The sequence below is a fragment of the Perissodus microlepis genome, chromosome 1 (assembly GCF_051167445.1).
Source record: "Perissodus microlepis isolate ML-2025 ecotype Zambia chromosome 1, ASM5116744v1, whole genome shotgun sequence".
Taxonomy (NCBI): Eukaryota; Metazoa; Chordata; class Actinopteri; order Cichliformes; family Cichlidae; genus Perissodus; species Perissodus microlepis.
In genome coordinates this window covers 13,535,660-13,555,654 of record NC_140461.1, presented here as the reverse complement: position 1 = coordinate 13,555,654, position 19,995 = coordinate 13,535,660, and the positions used below count along the sequence as shown (strand labels likewise).

The window sequence follows — 19,995 nt, the reverse complement described above, 5'->3', positions numbered from 1 at the left end:
TTCAACATGGAGATGTTGGTAATTCTCAGTTAGCTGTATCTACAATTTGAAGCAAATTCAATCAAAGCGGAAAAGGTATTAAGGCGAAACTATACAGGTGGACATGGGAAGATGTGTAGGACACGGAAATATGCTTTGAAAATAGAAAAACAAGCACAACAGGAAAATGAAAAATGAATGGGCAAAAATTGTAGTCAAATTTGTGAGAGAACTGCAAGATATGGGGTAAATGGATTTACATACAAAAAAGCCAAACAAAACCAGTACTAACACCTAAACAAGAGAAAACAAGCTTGTAATGGGCTAAAGAAACAGTCACGGAGTGCAGATGATTGGATTAAAGTGATGTTTAGTCATGAATCACGCATCGACATTTGTCATGGAGATGACACAATTCCAGTAAAACTGAATGCCTGACGTAAACACGTGAATTTCCCCATTCATTTATGTAATGAGTCAGCAAGTGGTAAAAGTTCAAGGGACCTCCACAACAACCACCACAACAACTACAACCACATTTTATTTTTCTACAGATACTAGTATTTTTTTATTTGACTCTATGCGTCTATCTCTGTGCCGCTTTAAGACTGAACCCTCCCCCCCATCCTGTGGAGCTAATAAAGGATTATTTTATCTTATCATATCTTATCTGAACCACAGTTATCATTATTGCAGCGTGCAAATCCCCTAAGAGTCATAGTCCATCATCTCTTAAAACAGATGCGTATGAAATGACATAATTAAACAGGTCATTGTCTGCCCTTATCACAAGGCACAACAATTCTGCAATGTTCACTTTTGTTAAAGCATTTGTTTGAATTTGCACTTGCATTTACATCACAGATCATACAAGATTATTCACATAACACATAATATGATCCTATATGTGTTGGGTCTGTGTTTCCACAAGCCCCGCTAATTCTAGAGACTTATTCATCATGAAGAAAACAAGACAGTCGATCGATCGATTATTTGCGCAAGGGAGGCCTCGTCTGTGTCCACCACGAAAATGACCTCTAGATCTGACCTCCTCCTGCTGCCTTTTATTGAGAGACAGTTCACACAAAACACGTCAGAACAAAGCCACGCCCCCTTGGTTCCAAGACAAGGCATGGTATGTATATGTGTGAACTTCTGTATCTAAGTAAGAGTGTGTGTGTGTGTGTGTGTGTGTGTGTGTGTGTGTGTGTGTGTGTGTGTGTCAGACCTCCTGCTGACCAAAGGGTCGTAAACGCAGGAAGCTTACATCAAAAGCACAAGGATGTGTCTGTGATAAAAGACTACAGCCCCCCACCTAGAACCCCGAGAATCTGGGGGGAAGGACAGTGGAATTTCTTTCATCAGAGTTAAAACAATGTACAAATGGTAAACATAAAAATGACAAACATTTAACAATTCACTCTAACAATATACAAAGCTTTCTCATTTTTAGCTTGATTCTCTCATTTCATTGAATATTAATGTCTGTAATAGAATCTGTGGATGTCATAATGAAGCAAAGATTTGTATAATAATATCTGAAGGTATATTTAAAGGTGACCTAGTCAGAGCTAACTTTACAGCCTAAAATACATGTTCTTTCAGAGGCCGAGGCTTTCTCAAGAGAAAAGAGGAAAGCAGGAGTAAAGTGGAAAGGGAATGTCAAACATGAGCACACAAACTCACAAATGTTCAAGCACACAACTGCAGGGGTGTCACATATCCTTATCAAAGAGGCATTGTGAAGGAAGTCAGGCTAGGTAAACTCAGAAGGAAGGAATTCTTTCAGAGTATCAAAAAACAAAACAGAAAAAAACGTAATAGGTGTTTTGGTTGTGTCACTTTTAGTTTCTTACTGGGATTCTTGGAGTGCTCACTGAGTAACAGATTAAGTGATCTCCCTCAAGAAACAAAAGGGTATAAATTAAATTAAATAAAGCTTATCATGTGATTTTCTTTTTTTATGGTTATAGTATCGCCGTCAGACTCTCACTCTATTCTTACTCTCAGTTACTGTTTTACAAAGTTGGGGAGCTGCATATGTTTAAAATTTTGCTATTGCACAATATCATGAGTTAAGAAAATCTGCTGTGTAATTCAAAGCAGTACCTTTTTAAAGCTTCTGCTCAATAGATTTCATGAAGCTAGAACTTTGCCTTAACCCATCCCCCTTCTCATGTAGAGCTGTCCAATCACATCTGGGAACCTCCCACCAGAGGAGTTACTCAGTCTCATGGAGTTTTTTGTTTTTTTCCCCCCAATTTTCATCAGACATTTCTGCTCTACTTCACTGAACTTAGCTTAACATAATTTGTGTGTTCACAACACTGCACCTGGGTTTGGAAAAGCTGCATTCAAGGTTCATGGACCAACATTGAGGTTTTTGTTTTCTTCAAGTAAGTTAAGTAAGTTAAAACATGTTTTTTAAATGTGCATTTCTTTATAATCATGTATTACATAGTATGTGATAGTGGTGATGCAGAGCTACTGTTAAATGTAATTATATTCAAGCAATTCTTTCCTAAACAAGTCTTTTGCTATTTGATATATGTAAAGTATTAATACTACAATTTGTAGTTAAATGTTATCACTGAGTGTCAGAGTAAGAGACATTTGAGCTCTCCCCATTCTTTTTATAATGTTTGACTTACTGCCAGTCTGTACCAGTTCTCCTAGTATGACTTTAAGTTGGAGTCTATGTTTACAATAGTAATATATTCACAGTTTTTCCCAGTTAAAAAGCATATGAAGCATATGAGCTGATCATTACTGCACTAAAGAGCACCAAATCCAAATGTTCTACTTTTAAATTGTATTTTACAAATCACAAAAAATCCCTAAAATTAACCCTTTGACTCTCAAATAGTTAATGAATGTTAAGGATTACAGTTAATACAGCTCTAAGGGACATTTGTTAAAAATTGCTATTATATTTGTTTAAAAGCTCCACACAAACAATGCTTACATGCTGAATCACCTTATAATAAACTTAAAATCAACCCAAAACCCTTCTAAAGATATTTCAGTGATCTCTTTAAGGCTGTTATTGAGCTGCTCTATTGATAATTAGTCTAAGATATCACTGCATGAGGTTAATACTGTAGTGAAACTCTTTAAAATCAAAATTTGTGCAATTGAGCCATATCTGTTCCTGGTAATGTGATTAAATCTGTAAGATTATGGGAATCAATGTGTGAACAAATTTAGTTTTGATTTGGCTTTGAGTGGATTTTTAGTGAGCTCTTGTTTCTGAGAGTCACTGTGTATCTTGATGAAAGGGAACATTTACTGCCCATGGAAGAGCATAGTTTTCCCTCTAAACGTTATCATGTCATGATAACCTTTTATAGGGACAACAAAGATGTGTTTCCTGTAAAAGTTAGTGCAAGTGGTCTGTAATGTGTGTCAACACTTATGTTACCTCATAGACCAGTGTGTTGCTATGGATGAAAGTGGAATAAGGAAGAGAAAGGAGTCACAGAATGGCTCCACTGACAACAAGGAGGTGGTGAAGGCCGTTGCCCTTCAAAAAGATGTAAGTATGAACCAGTGTGCTTGACTTTTATATACATGGAGGTTCCTGAGAACAAGTCTCACTAAATTTTCACACTAAAGGATCATCCTTACCTTTTTACAATAATAGAGCCTTGGAACTGAGTACCAGGCAGTACCACAGCAGCCGTCTCTACAGATTAACTCCATAATCATCCACTCAGCAGTGCAATCCAGACCCCTAATAAGCTCTATAAGACCTAAAATAAATTTATGGGAACTGAAAGGCTTTCTCAGGTTAAAATAGGATTATTATGATAGTCGTTGCTCTCATCCTGGAAAAATCCATTCACACATATTTTCCTGCAGACTTCTGTAATTCTCTGGCATAAAGAAAAGTCACTGGCTTTGTATCTTTATATCAAGCCCCACCAGATCGCTGTTTATTTTAATAGTTTTTTAAGATTTTACCCAATGTTTGCATCCTTATATCCTCAGGTAGGGCCCTTCTGGGAGGCTGTCTCACATTTGAAGCATAAATCTAAAAGTGACCACACCCTAGGCTTTAGAATGACCTACCTGAAGAGATAAGGCTTGGAAAATCAGTTACTTTGGTCTCTTCTTTAAACACATTTTATAGACTTGTTTTTATGTGATATTGCTTTTTTATTGCTTCTTAATTCTGCTGCATGTCTTCTTTTATTATATCGGCATTTACAGTCATGGTAAAAGTAACCCTCCATCAATCCTAATTCAAGCAGGGCTCGCAAAATCGCTAGCCCGACGTCCCGGGGCTAGCGATTTTTCCAGTCGGGCTACCAAAATCTAACTCAGCCCTGCCCGTCGGGCTATCATAGGAAAGAAAATATATGTCTATGCTTTTGCATTCTTTCGCCAATGTAGTTGAGTAATTATGTCATTGGCATCGATGAGCCACTGTCAATATGTGACATATTGAAATCGCGTTTGAATTTGCGCTTGTTTTTTGCTTTCACTTTCATTTTGCAATTGCGCGAACGGTGTGCAGAGAGCAGCAGCACTGATTGGTGAGTGACGATTAATTGCGCACCAATTCCTCTGACATCGTCTTATCACTCATTAGCTTACTATTCAAACGCGACAAGTGAAATCTCTCGCAGCAAGCTTAAACATGTGAGAGGTTGAGTGCGCAAAGAATCGCTGACCGTTATGTAAGTACGTGTGTAAAAGCAGCAGGATTTACGCTGGTATTTTAGTTCTGCTCAGCCAAATAAGACAGGTCAGGGTGAAGAAGGGGCAGCCAAAGAAAAGCCTACCACAAAACGGAAAAGTTATGACAAATCAGACTATGAGGCCAAAAGAAAGCGCAGCTTTTTTGGTTTCATGGACAAAAGAATTTCTGTGGCTGGAATATGACAAGCTAAATAACATGATGTTCTGCCAGGCGTGTTGTGAGTTTCATTTGATTTCTGAGTCGACAAGCGCCTTTGTTACTGGGACCAGTAATTTTAAGAAAGACCCCATCAGAACCCATGAGAAATGCAAGAAATGCATTATTGCCCAGTCTGCAGTATCTTTCCCAGAACAAACAGCAATTGCAAAAAAACATACTAAAAATAAATCAAGCACAACAAGAACTCCTGAAAAAGCTGTTTAGAACAGCGTGCTATATTGCAAAGAGTGAACTACCATTGGCAAAATTTAGCAGTCTTTGCAAACTTCAAAAAGCAAATGGCCTAGATCTTGGTTCCACTTGCCTCTTACCTGTGACTTCATTGGAAATTTCAGATTCAGGATCTGACACAGACTGATTCATGTTCTACACAGTTCTTACAAGAAATTCTTCATAGAAATTTCTGTTCAATTTGAACCAAGTATTTGAGTTGATGGTTGTAATTTTTATACAGTTGTTGTGATTTGCATTTTAACAATTTTTTTGATAAATTTTTGTTTCTGTTGCAATATTATACTTTAATGTATAATATTGTAACGGAAACAAAACATAAAAAAATTGATTTCTTTTTTATTCGGGCTACTTAAATTTATTTTGGGCTACCAAAAACTGAAGAATGCCTGCCTGAAGGGCTACCAGAGATTTTGAAATTTTGCGAGCCTTGTCAAGACAGTAAAAAAAATATCCAGTCCTTACTAGGTACTAAAATGATTTAAATAAACATTAAATGAACAACAACACATAGCATATTATACAGTTTCATTATTTATTTACCAAAAACTGAGCCAAAATGCAGAAGCAGTTTGTGGACAAACTAAGTACACCCAATGATTCAGTATCTTGTAGAACCACTTTTATTTGCCATAACTTGAAGTAATCATTATCTCATTGGTCTCTCACATTATTGTGGAGGATTTTTCCACCTAATTTTCTTTACAATATTGCTTCAGTGCTCTAAAGTTTGTAGGTATTTGTTTATGCAGCTTTTCAATTAGGTTCAAGACTTAGACAAGGAACTTCAGCACCTTGATTAGTTTCTTTTTTCAGCCACTTTGTTACAGATTTGCTGATGTGTTTGGGGTCATTCTCCTGGTTCATGACTCATTTTTGGTCAAGCTAGCTGTTGGACAGATAAATCTGACTCTAGAATACTTTTGTATACAGGAGTTAGCGGTTGACTAAATGACTACAAGGTGCCTAAGTCCTGTGGCTGAGTCACCTAAACCATTACCCTTCCACTAGTGTGCTAAACATTTGTCAAAAGTTGTTTGTGTTGATATGGTGTGCCTAACGGACATTGTTCCCTAACAATTTCACCTGGCAACCCATGCAACTTTTCAAACTTTAGCTGTGTTGTCATGTTCTTTTTAGATACAAAAGGCTTTGTGTCACGATCTGAGGAGACAGACCGTGCGGTGGTGTGTGTGGTGGACCCAGGTGCGAACACAAGAGAGTAGGTTTCAAACAAAGCAGAAATACCGTGACTAAACTGAACTTAAACTAAACTGGAAGCAGATACTGATAAGCTATGAAGACTAAGAAAACCATGACGATGACTGTAAAGACTGGCCGTGAGGACATGGAGGGTGGGAACACAGACGACGCAACACAGACTGCATGAAACACAGAGGCTGTATCCCAATTCAGGGTCTGCAGCCTTAAAGGCCGCATTTTAAGGCCGATTACGTCACCGCGACGCGACGAAGGCTGTCCCAATTCAAAGGCTGCTCGAAATGCGGCCCTCAAATCCGTCCTTAATTTCCCTGAATTTTAAGGACGTGGCGGTGTAGACTTCGTGGCCCAATATATCCCAGAATGCATAGCGCGGCAGTGGGTGTGGATAATTTTGCCGAAAAAACAGCGGATGAGGGGCGCCCGAAGAGTAAACTTTAAGTAAGTACTGAATATCATGTCACTTATTTATGTGCAAATGTTTAATAACGAAGAACATTAAAACATTACTGTTGGCCACATGTCGGCAAAGTTATGTGACATAAGTGACGTTTGTACTAACTTGGTTTTACAGCCTTTACTTTAAAATATACGCCGTTCAATAGCTGACCTTAATCTTACAGAGAATGATCAAAGCTCATGTAGAAACAAACAAACAAGTGAACAAAAGATTTTCTCCTTCATTTCTGTCAAACAAAGCTGTATGAAACGCTTCCAGCTGTTAGTATCATGGTTGCTAGGCAACCTGGGCAGCGCAACGGAGGCTAGACCGTCCCATTTCACAAGCCTCGCACTTCCGGCCTTAGCGGTCTTTAAGTATGCGGCCCTTGAGGATCGTTGAGGCTGCGTACTTTAAGGCTGCAGACCCTGAATTGGGATACAGCCAGAGACTAAATACACATGAGGGATGATCAGGGGAAGTGGCCACACATGGGAGCACAGCTGACACACGTGAACCTAAAGACAGGACAGGAGAAGTGAAACTAAATACACTGACATTGAATACAGACTTTCAAAGTAAAACAGGAAACATGGAGATTAGACATGACATGAACTAAACATAACCACGCAGACATGACGCATGACAGGTAGACGCACGAACCAGGGAGACTGAGTACAGGGAGATGACATAAACAACTAAGAAACAAAGGGCTAAACAGCACCCTAGAAATTAACTAGACGAACTAAGCTAAAGCATAAATGAATACAAAAGATACATAAAACTCAACACTGGGTCACACGACCCAGGACCATGACACTTTGTCCTTCCAACCCTTCTACACAAACCATGTTTGTATAGTCTTTTTCAAATCGCACTGTCATGATCTTCAACATTTAACATGCTAGCGGAGGCCTGTGGATTCTGAGACGCAGCTCTTGTTTTTTGGGGGGTCTTTTTTCACCTTAGGGTGAATTTTCTGGAATATCCACTCTTGACAACATTGGGAAGTGTCTTGAAACCTCAGATTTATTGGCAGTAATAATTGCTTCTTTAACATGTTTACTAATGTCTTTCCTTTACAGCATTGTGTTATCAGACACTTGAATGCTTCAGACCCACAACTTGACAATGTTTCCGCTCTTAGAAGTGGTCATACTTGCTGATGATCAGTTAATCAAGTGTATTTGATCATTGGCAGTTGGCTGGTACTCAATTCTCACTGAATGAGGTATACTTAGTTTTCTATTATTATTTTTTTTATATACTGCTTTTTGAATTTTGGCTTAATTTTTGTTAAATAAATGAAAAAGTATAATGTTTTGTGAAACCATTTTTTTTCTATTATGTTTTGATAAAAAAAACAATTAGAATTGAAAGAGTGTGTAATTTTTATTTTATTTTTTCATATTGATTGTGTGACATTCCTCATGTGTTCTTACTGTTAGTGGAATGTAAGCTGAACTAGTTAATTATCGCTTTGGTGCCACGGAAACTGGTCAGTGACCTGAATTCAATAACCCCAGGATGTGTCGTTCCTGTTTTTCTTTATTAATCAATACAATATAATAAATATACTATCAAGTTAGGTTTGCCTTTAGCCAGTTTACATTACTCATGCTGGTTTACTTGTGAAAATTTAATAGGATTAGCCAAATTCTTGGAAAATACTAACTGAAAACTCAGAGGTTATTGGTTGTTGTGTTGATCCTTGGATCCTCCTCCAAAATTATTGTGATGATATCAGATCAACACCAACAAAGGGATATCAGGGTGTGTGTGGTCAAGGTGGTGTCTTTGAATGTGCAAACTAAAGTGGTGGTCATCCTTTTTATGAAGACGGGACCATACTCTGTATCCTCCCTTACAAGATGCATGCAAGGGTACAAAAGAGAAGAGTCTGCCCCTTTGTTGGACCTCAGATTCAGAATGAAAAATGTGGTTTCACTCTGGTTGAGGAACATTAAACCAGCTCTTTACTCCTCTCAAGGATACTTGGGAAATTTCTAAACAAGTATAGAGATGACAAGCCTCTCTGTTTTTTTTTCATGACTGGGTAAGGCTGTATGAGATCCACAGAAAGATCTGGAACACTTTTGCAGTGATTTAGACAAAGTACAAGTTTAGTGTATTACCCTTATCTCTTGCCTGATCTATTTATAGTGACTAAAAAATGAAATTACCTATAAAAGTGGCATTGCTGTTTGTTTTCACATGTTGTGAGATGTGAGAATTTTGCCTTTAATGATAAGGGACTTCTTCATCTTTAATTTAGTCTTTAGCAGCTTACTCTGCCTCACTCAGCGTGGCAACGTAATGATGTCTGATTCAACCAGTTCTTGAGTTTGTTAACTGCTGCTGTCAACCAACTTAAAATCAAAATATGACACGGAAATGGTGCATCAACTATTTCCACTATTATTTCAGATCCCAAGAGCTGAAGCACAGCAACGCATTAAACCGGTGTTGCTAAAATACTTATGATGTTATAGAACACATGGGAATGATAGTTTCCTGAAAACAGTTACTGGCATTAAATAACTGAAAAAACACATTAATATTTTTTATTTTCCATGTGCTTGCTTAGGTTGGTCTGCTGAGTGGCATTTGTCTCATTGTGGGGACTATGATTGGCTCAGGCATTTTCATTTCCCCAAAGTCTGTTTTGCTGTACTCGGGAGCTGTGGGACCTTGCCTCCTAATCTGGACTGCTTGCGGCGTGTTATCTACTCTTGGTGAGACCAACATTTTAACTCATATTTCATTGTATTCAGCAACCAGTTCTGTTGCTATATCAGGAATCTAATATTCTTTTCAAGTCATGTAGGCAAATAACGATGGTCAAAATAGGAACAAGCTCACACAGTATCACCTTTTGTTTTCTGCCAGGAATATAATTTTTCATTGTGGAAAGTGTTTTTACTGGCTGTTGAAGTCAAAATCATTATTGTGAGGATTTTTAGTGCACATTAGTCTTCAGATTAATTAAGCTCACAGATACAAAGGAGATGTTCCCGAAAAGTGTAAAGAACATCGTTGTTTTATCACTCAGACACTGTGAACTGTTTGATGTGAGAAAACAATTAAATGGGGAAAAAATAACAAAAGATGTCTGATCTAAGTCAGTTAAATTTTTGTTTTGTACTATTTATACTAGCACATGCTATTTAGTATGGCTTTAGTTTGTATTTCAGTTATGTTGTATTTAGATTTTGATTATTGTAGTTTGACAGAGTTTTATATAAAATGGGTTCCATCTAATCTGGAATTCCTGAATCTAATTATATGGATCTAAAGATATACTTTCTGGTCAACCTAACTTGAAAGCCCAGAAATTGGGTGGCACACTGGTGAAGTGTGTGTGTGTGTGTATCTGTATATCTATATATCTATATCTATCTATATCTATATCTATCTATCTATCTATCTATATATATATATATATATATATATATATTACATATATTTCTGGAAGCACAAGCACCTGCAATGTAATGTAAAAATTTAGAAATAAACAAATTTGAAACCATTTCTTTTGAGCTTATTAAAACTACAATAAGAGGTGAAGAGGATTGAAAATGAGAGCATAAGAAGCAAGGGAGATATAATGACAGCGATTGAGTGTGCCAAGCATATATGAGTGTCACAGACATGCAAGGTTTCTTACCACTGCTTTGAATGCATGAACTCATACAAAGTTTTGAAAGTCCCTTCTTATATGTTGTTTTACAACTTTCCTTTCTGTGTTTTTGTGATTTTGTGTGTGGCTGCATAGGAGCACTGTGTTATGCTGAACTTGGAACCATGATCACCAAATCAGGCGGCGAGTACCCCTATTTCATGGAGGCTTTTGGCTCTATTGTTGCCTACCTTTACTCCTGGACAACTATTATGGTGTTAAAGCCTTCATCCTTTGCTATCATCACACTGAGCTTTGCAGAATATGCCTCTACTCCTTTCTACCCTGGCTGCTCTCCACCTCTAATTGTCACCAAGTGTCTAGCAGCAGCGGCTATATGTAAGTTCATGCTTAACAGCAATAAACTATACACAAGTACAGAGTCACTTTAGAAGCTCATACATGACTATACTTTACAATGGAAACCACAAAGTGATTGTGAAGACAATCGGTTTTCAGGCCACATTAGCCATTTCAAGCTAATGTGTGCCTTACTTTGTAAGGTGTCCAGAACGATGTCACTTTCCAATTTGCAGATGTAAAAAAAAAATACTTTTATTGAAATTAAAATAATTAAAGCCAACTGTGATGCCTACACACAACTCAGACCACACAGTATTCTTGCTATGGGTTTCTTTTGTTTGTTGCGCTTCCACAGTGTTTCGGGGTAAACACTTTCCAGCTGACTCCACTCTCCTGTCACCAGCTCCTTCTCACTCTGTCAGCTTCTGGCTGATGTACAAGATCGGTCACTTTACCCCCCTTACCTGCAGGGACAAAACGGCCAGCCCTCCATTCGAGGTGTCTGTTTGCAGGACAAAAAGGGAGGAAAAAAGTTAGGTGTGGGGACCTCCCCACAGAAGAGCTTCTTCACCTACACAAATGCCGCCTGACACCACTCCATCCACTGGATCAGATCTGGTTCACCCTTCCGGGCATGAACCTGTGGTAGTACACGACCAGCCCCAAGAACCGCCTCACCTCCTTCTTGGTCTTGGGAAATGGACAGGCTGTGATGGATGCTGTTTTCTCCATCTTTGGGTGCACCTGTCCGCCCCCAAAGTGGTACCCCAAATACTGGACCTCCCTCTGTTCAACTGCACACTTCTTCAGGTTGGATGTGAGCCCAGCTGCCTCAGGGACTCCAGGATCCCAGCCACCCATTGCACATGCACAAGTATGATTATGGATGATAACATCTTCCAGGTAGGCAGCAGGATATGAAGCGTGTGGACGCAGCACCTGGTCTATGAGGCACCAGAAGGTGGCTGTGGCACTGAACAAGTCAAACGGAAGTGTTACGAATTGGTACAACCCTTACGGAGTGGAGAAGGCCATTTTTTTCTTGGACTCTGCAGACAAGGGAATTTGCCAGTAGCCCTTGGTTAAATCCAGTGGCATGAAAAATTTAGCTGTGCCTGACTGGTCCAGAGCCTCGTTGTCCTGGGGCATGGGGCAGGCATCACATCATGACACTTCATTCACTTTTGCAGTACAATACAGACCCATCTTTTTTCACCACAAGAACTATGGGGCTACACCACGTAGTGTGTGACTCTTCTATTATCCCCATTTTTATGTTCAGGTGTGTTTTATGTTCAGGTAAGCTGTATGGCTGTGAACGCACCGTCACACCAGGCTGAGTTTCAAAATGGTGCTCTATGAGAGGTTCATACAGCCGGACAGGGGGCAAACACATCTGCAAACAACATCTGAGCCTTTTCTTAACCAGGCTCACCAGAAAGTCGGTTTCCACCTCTCTTCATGCTTTCACAATGTTGAGATGACATATTTGTGTGGCTCTTCCCCGACCGCACCACCTCACAGTTAATGTCCCGTAATCATCGTGTCCTTGTCACTTGGTGAGTAACGTTAAGCTTAAAGAAGGAAGTAATACAAGCACTTTGTCTCCTGGTGAAAATTGCCTGAGTCAGCGGTGTTGACGTTCCCGGATCTGGAGTATATTTTCCCCTGATAACCTCCTCAAAGTGTGCAGCTTTGCTCTCAGGTCCAGGATGCATTGAATCTCATTTTTGGCTTGGACCTTTCTATCAGTTTTCTTTAATCAGGTGCAACATCCCCCGTGGCTTTCTGCCGAGGAGTAGCTCAAAGGCTGAAAGTCCTGTGGAGCCCTGGGGAGCCTTCCTCACTGCAAATAACAAAGGGTCTAACCAATGACCCCAATTGCATTCATCCTCGTGAATGAACTTAAAGTCTTATTCAGTTACTCCACCAACCCGTCAGTTTGAGGGTGGTAGACGCAGGTCTGAACAGATTGAATGCCCAACAATTCCTACAACTCCTTAAGTGTGTGAGACATGAATGATGTGCCCTGATCAGTCAGTAATCTTTGGTGAGCCCGACTCAGGAGATGACCTGAAACAGATAAGCATTCCAGGAGGTAATACCCAGAGTAGACCATCCACCGGATAGCCATTTGTATTGCATCCCTGGCAAATTGTTCCCAGAAATAGGGGATGCGATAGGCGTGAGTTATCTGCAGCCTTAACTGTATGCATTTTTCCTTTAAACTTTATATGCAGCGGTACAATGGGAAACTTGCGAAGATCCCCATGACCATAGTTCACCTCATCCACTCCGCCTTCACTAATAGCCCATTCGCCATGGGGCATTATTGAAGGCAGAGTGGATTCGCCACCAGGGTTTAGTGGACCAGGGTTTGTGTACTATCCATGTCCACCAAAACCTAGTGTATACCCCCTTGACACCTTACTGGAATGCTGTATGTCCCTCTTTGACCAGGGGAGGGGTTTGGAGCCCCGGGTATGCGAAACACCTCAACAGACACTCCTGTTTCAGATCCCGGGCGCACTCCTTCCAGCACTCCAGGGCCTGGGCAAGCAGACCAGGTAAAAAATGGTTTGTTGCGTGAAGCATCAGCGACCGCTCCACTGGGGAGGGGTCGGGGAGCCTCTGTCTCAGTGCTTGCATGAGCTGTGGTCTGGTAGCTGGCTGGCTGTGGCTCTCTGCTCCCTTGGTCTGCGCAGCCAGGTGGTCCTCCGCAAGTGTGACCGCAGCTTCCAAGCTTGCTGACCGATGGGAGCAGACCCATCGTGCCATTTCCCTGGGCAGCCCTTCAATGAACGGCTGCAGAACCACCAGTTCATGGTGGTTTCCCTCTGACGGCCTGGGCTGCAGCCACCTCACTGCTGTGTCATTCAGTTTCCAGGACCACATGAACAGTTGGTCCACTGCCGTCATCTGACTGTCCCGAAACCGTTCATGATGGTCTTCCGGGGAGAGGCCCAAGTTATCCATGATGACCCAGCAGATGTCATTGAAGCTCTATCGTGAGGCCAGCAGCAGGCTCATTTGAGCCTTTCCAGAGAGCGGCGGCAGTAGCCACGATGCTCACTCTGCAGCAGGCCACTGTTATGCCTCCAGCGTGGCTTGGAAGGCCTCCAGGAAGACCCGAGGGTCATCACCCTCTCCCATCCAGTATATCGTCACCGCCAGTGGATGATTGGGCAGCGACAAAGTGACCCTCAACAACCTCTCCAACACCTATGTCAATACTCAGTCTGGTCCTGAAGTCTCTACAGTTGCCGCTGCTTGCTCCACGTGCATTCGCACTCACATTCACACCTTTGGGCAATTTAGAATTATCAGATAAACTAACCCCCTAATACCAAGTCTTCTTCGAAAAATGTGTTTAATTATAAATGTATAGGTGGGAAAATATATGATTACATTTTCTGTTTTTTTGCAGTGATCATCACATCCATCAACTGTTTAAGTGTCAAACTGGCAAGTTATGTGCAGAACTTCTTTACTGCAGCCAAACTTGTAATCATTCTTGTCATAGTTGGAGCAGGAATCGTTCTGTTGGCACAAGGTCAGTCTTCTTATAGATCTTTACATACAACTCTGTCTTTAAATGTTTGTGTTAATAAATGTTAACCAATGTTTAACCACTAACATTATTGTATATTATGTATTTGTGTCTAGGAAAAACAGAGAATTTTTCAAATGCTTTTGATGGCACTGCAACATCTTTTGGAGCAATTGGACTTGCATTTTATAATGGGCTTTGGGCTTATGATGGATGGTAATTATTTACATGGTTTCATACTTTCTCAGGCTATATGTGATAATATGATGAGTACTGCTCTTCTGAATTCAAATAAGGGGCACTGTAACCATCCTCAGCATTCAGAAAAGAAAAGAACAAAACTCTTTTACATCTTTGTTTTCAAAAATGACATACTTCAATCTGCTTGCATTTTATCTCAGATAACCTTACTGATGTATCCAGATCAGGCAGTATTCAACAAATTACACTAAAATATTTTTAGTAAGCAGATACCATAACCATCAAGGCCCAGGTAGAAACGTGGGCCTTGATGATGAACCTGTGAAACTATTTTAGCTTTCTATACAATTACAGCTGATGTACTGGTTGAGTATGTTGTTTTTAGTTATGCATTTCTGCATTACATTGCTAGTACAAGCATGTGAAAAAGTGTACCCTCTTTCTAAGGTTTTACATAACAGGAGATGAGCAAAAGATCATCTAGATCTTACTAGATCTAGAACCATTAAATTACAACCTCAAATGACCCCCCCCCCCACACACACACACACACACACACACACACACACACACACTTCTGCTCGGTGACAGCTCGTACTTTTCCACTCTCCTTTTTCTCCCTCCCTGGCGCTCACAGACACATAACTATGGCGTTATTTTTGTGCCAGTATTCTGAGCGCACGTAAAAAAAACTTTGCAGGTGCAAGTGTCGCATTTTGAGGAGAAATTTATTTTGAGCGAAGAAAAGCTAAATTTGAGAGAACAAAATTCATTGCTGCGTGCAAAAAATGTATTTCAGTGTTTGCTATTATCCATACACACACACAATAGCAGCCCCTCTTGCTCAGTTTTTGCATTTGCGCTTGCTCGCAATGTGTTGCTTGCTCTTTCAACATTTCTGCCCGTGCGCGCTCAACTCTTTCTGTATACCATTATATTTGTGCCACAAAACCAGCCAATCACAGACTTGGATGCAAGTCTGTTTTGGTCCCCAATCAGCTCAAAATGACGAAATGCAATATCCCAGAATCCATTTCGTCCAAAACTCAAACGAGGCAGTGGCGGAGGAACACAGAGTGGCGGAGTTTGAAATATTACTCTTTCTGGGTCACAAAATAAACTTTTACGATATTTTCAGGCAAGGATACAGGGAGTGCAGAATTATTAGGCAAATGAGTATTTTGTCCACATCATCCTCTTCATGCATGTTGTCTTACTCCAAGCTGTATAGGCTCGAAAGCCTACTACCAATTAAGCATATTAGGTGATGTGCATCTCTGTAATGAGAAGGGGTGTGGTCTAATGACATCAACACCCTATATCAGGTGTGCATAATTATTAGGCAACGTCCTTTCCTTTGGCAAAATGGGTCAAAAGAAGGACTTGACGGGCTCAGAAAAGTCAAAAATAGTGAGATATCTTGCAGAGGGATGCAGCAGTCTCAAAATTGCAAAGCTTCTGAAGCGTGATCATCGAACAATCAAGCGTTTCATTCAAAATAGTCAACAGGGTCGCAAGAAGCGTGTGGAAAAACCAAGGCGCAAAATAACTGCCCATGAACTGAGAAAAGTCAAGCGTGCAGCTGCCAACATGCCACTTGTCACCAGTTTGGCCATATTTCAGAGCTGCAACATCACTGGAGTGCCCAAAAGCACAAGGTGTGCAATACTCAGAGACATGGCCAAGGTAAGAAAGGCTGAAAGACGACCACCACTGAACAAGACACACAAGCTGAAACGTCAAGACTGGGCCAAGAAATATCTCAAGACTGATTTTTCTAAGGTTTTATGGACTGATGAAATGAGAGTGAGTCTTGATGGGCCAGATGGATGGGCCCTTGGCTGGATTGGTAAAGGGCAGAGAGCTCCAGTCCGACTCAGACGCCAGCAAGGTGGAGGTGGAGTACTGGTTTGGGCTGGTATCATCAAAGATGAGCTTGTGGGGCCTTTTCAGGTTGAGGATGGAGTCAAGCTCAACTCCCAGTCCTACTGCCGGTTTCTGGAAGACACCTTCTTCAAGCAGTGGTACAGGAAGAAGTCTGCGTCCTTCAAGAAAAACATGATTTTCATGCAGGACAATGCTCCATCACATGCGTCCAAGTACTCCACAGCGTGGCTGGCAAGAAAGGGTATAAAAGAAGAAAAACTAATGACATGGCCTCCTTGTTCACCTGATCTGAACCCCATTGAGAACCTCTGGTCCATCATCAAATGTGAGATTTACAAGGAGGGAAAACAGTACACCTCTCTGAACAGTGTCTGGGAGGCTGTGGTTGCTGCTGCACGCAATGTTGATGGTGAACAGATCAAAACACTGACAGAATCCATGGATGGCAGGCTTTTGAGTGTCCTTGCAAAGAAAGGTGGCTATATTGGTCGCTGATTTGTTTTTGTTTTGTTTTTGAATGTCAGAAATGTATATTTGTGAATGTGGAGATGTTATATTGGTTTCACTGGTAAAAATAAATAATTGAAATGGGTATATATTTGTTTTTTGTTAAGTTGCCTAATAATTATGCACAGTAATAGTCACCTGCACACACAGATATCCCCCTAAAATAGCTAAAACTAAAAACAAACTAAAAACTACTTCCAAAAACATTCAGCTTTGATATTAATGAGTTTTTTGGGTTCATTGAGAACATGGTTGTTGTTCAATAATAAAATTATTCCTCAAAAATACAACTTGCCTAATAATTCTGCACTCCCTGTAGTGCTGTGTAAACTTGAAATATCTGCTTGATTTATCAAGACATCACATATTTGCATAAGTGCTCTAATGTTTTCGGAGATGCCTGTTACCCACTAGCTGACCGCATAGCTGGACTGGCCATTGGGGCATTTGCCCAGTGGGCCGATGGTGATTTTTCATTTTTATGGACCAGGCGAAGCAGAAACTGAGGCTGAAGCTGAAGCTGGACCAGGCAAAGCTGAGGCTGAAGCTGAAGCTGGACCAGGCGAAGCAGAAGCTGAGGCTGAAGCTGAAGCTGGACCAGGCAAAGCAGAAGCTGAGGCTGAGGCTGAAGCTGGACCAGGCGAAGCAGAAGCTGAGGCTGAGGCTGAAGCTGGACCAGGCGAAGCAGAAGCTGAGGCTGAAGCTGAAGCTGGACCAGGCGAAGCAGAAGCTGAGGCTGAAGCTGGACCAGGCGAGGCAGCCGCAGGTGGTGGCTGGACGGGCTCCTCGGGCCCTCCAGCTGACGTGGCATGAGGCTGGACGGGCTCCTCGGGCCCTCCAGCTGACGAGGCATGAGGCTGGACGGGCTCCTCGGGCCCCCCAGCTGACGAAGAGAGATGCTGGCTGCGTTCACATGACAGCTTACAGTTATCAGTCCAGAAGCAAACAGGTGGTAGATGTCCTGAGGCAGGGACCAGCTCATTCACTTCAAGACTCATGTTGGCTGTCATAATAGGCTCTAAAACAGAAAGCCCTGTTTCTACATTCCTCCTTTCAGTCTCAATCAATGACATATCTTTATGGCCCAGATAAGCTGGGTTAGCCACAGGGAAAACAAGGATTACAATATTACCCACAAAAACATGACTTAAACCTTCATGGATAAGCTCCTGGGCAAACATGAAATATTCGGGTATGAATCTGGTTGATGAGAACTGACCAGCATGATAGCGGTAAGTGGTACATTGACTTGGAACCACGCTTGAGGTGGACTGTAACTCAAGGGTGTTATGTAGAGTGTATGGAAAAATGGGTACAGATAATGCTGTGCTAGCACCCTTAGCTGAGACAGGTGACATTTTAGGCTGTGTGCTGGTGGTAACATTATCCTTGGAACTCAAAACCTTGTCTAATAATGTGCTCACAGAAACACAGGAGAATTGTGTCAAGTTAACTCCGTGAGGGGACACCACATGTTCATTAACAGTAGAATTGTATCCCCTGGTCTCAGCCTCAATCTTCTGATTGGAGGTGGCAGTGCTGGAGGTAAACAGTCCAAAAACACCCTGCTCACGATTGTGAGGAAAACAGGATTCAGGTTGGGACATTTCACAGTTCATGTTACCCTGATTTGAATCCATGTTGTCATCTTTAAGTTTCAACGTGAGTTCATGATCAGCTTTTTCAGTTTTAAGTTAATTGAAAATAGGAGCAGCAGGCAAAACATGATCACACATCATCTCACACTCAGTCCTTTTATACTTTACGTCATGACCCTCCTCCTCTAAAATATCCTTACTTGCTATGAAAGCACGGGGGCCTACTTTAAGTAGCTCGTTGGTGAGCAGAGCAGACTCAGGAAGGGAGGTGTTAGTGTAACCCATATTTAAGGATGGCTTGGATAAAATATACCAAAATGAAAAAAGGACCATTAATCTTAGCAGTACACTCTGTTTATAGTGAATAAGCCATAGGTGCAGCAGTTAAAGAGTTAACTGCTCTGGTGTAGGCGTGAGTTGCTCTAAGCCAATGAGCTGCTGAAACGTGGTGCAGGGCCCCGCCTGCCATCTCTGACTGAGAGAGCACAGGCTTTTCCTCCTCTCTCTCTCTCTCTCGCAAACTCTCCATGAGCACGCTAGCGAGGAAAAAGACACAGCGATTTACTGAAACGAGGTATGGGAAAAAAATTAATATAAACGGGAGAGTTAGCACTCGCTGCTTATGAAAGATTGTTTTATTGTATGTGTACTGCTAAGACAAGTAACTAGCTGGTTCCTTTTACATTGTTTGGTCGACGAAGGTCGGGAGTTTGAGACGACGCCATTTCATCATTCCTGCGCCATCTCGCGCTGCTCCGCCTTTCTTTTCTGAGATCGGTGAGCAAAGTATTTTAATAGTTCATTGTTTATCTGTGCTTTTCATGAGTTCTTTGCAAGCAAAATGTTCCAGTGTTTATTGGATAATTGTTTAAAAAAATATTTTGTGGAAAACTTTATTCAATTTACTGAAAAAACAGCATTTGAAGCAAATGCACAGTTTGTGTGTTTTACTGTTTATTTTCAATTTGTAACATGGGTAACGTTGCAAATAATACATTTTAGGTGATAGGACTTTGAACTGTGATTATATAAGGAACTTAATATGTCCTATGACACTGTCGTTGACAGGTCAGGTTTTTTTTTTGTTTCCCTTTGTATCTTCCTTTTGATGCATTGCAACGGATCCTGTAATCGATGGCGAGCCAACCCCGTTGAAGGACCAACTGACTTTGTTCTGTGCTGCACAGCAGTGTGGTAGGCCAGCTGCAACAAAACAGAAACACACCACGCCACTTTGAACTTGTTGTTCCCCTTCTTCACACACATCCCCCTGGACTTACGGACGGTTTATTTTAAGGACTTTTTACGGACTCTATACATCCCACAAACAGGAAGGGAAGTGGGTGTGGGCGGTTGGATCTATTTCTCCAGCTTAATAATTGTTGCAATTTGTTAACAAAGTCTATGAAGATACAAACAAATGTTGTCATTTGGATCTTGGTAATTGAGATTGTGGTTCATTTTGAACGTGAACTT

The 19,995-nt window shown here is 41.0% G+C and overlaps 1 protein-coding gene across 1 annotated transcript in view; it reads left to right on the top strand.

The window, feature by feature from the left end:
* Nucleotides 1–3,160: 3,160 nt before the first annotated feature.
* LOC146393538 (b(0,+)-type amino acid transporter 1-like) overlaps nt 3,161–19,995 on the top strand; it is a 28,970-nt gene continuing 12,135 nt past the window's right edge. Inside the window, exons 1-5 of the mRNA XM_084930655.1 lie at nt 3,161–3,514; nt 9,382–9,529; nt 10,570–10,812; nt 14,204–14,329; nt 14,443–14,542. Of these exons, the coding sequence (XP_084786781.1) occupies nt 3,422–3,514; nt 9,382–9,529; nt 10,570–10,812; nt 14,204–14,329; nt 14,443–14,542 (710 nt within the window). The 5' untranslated portion in view covers nt 3,161–3,421. The remainder of the gene's footprint in view (nt 3,515–9,381; nt 9,530–10,569; nt 10,813–14,203; nt 14,330–14,442; nt 14,543–19,995) is intronic.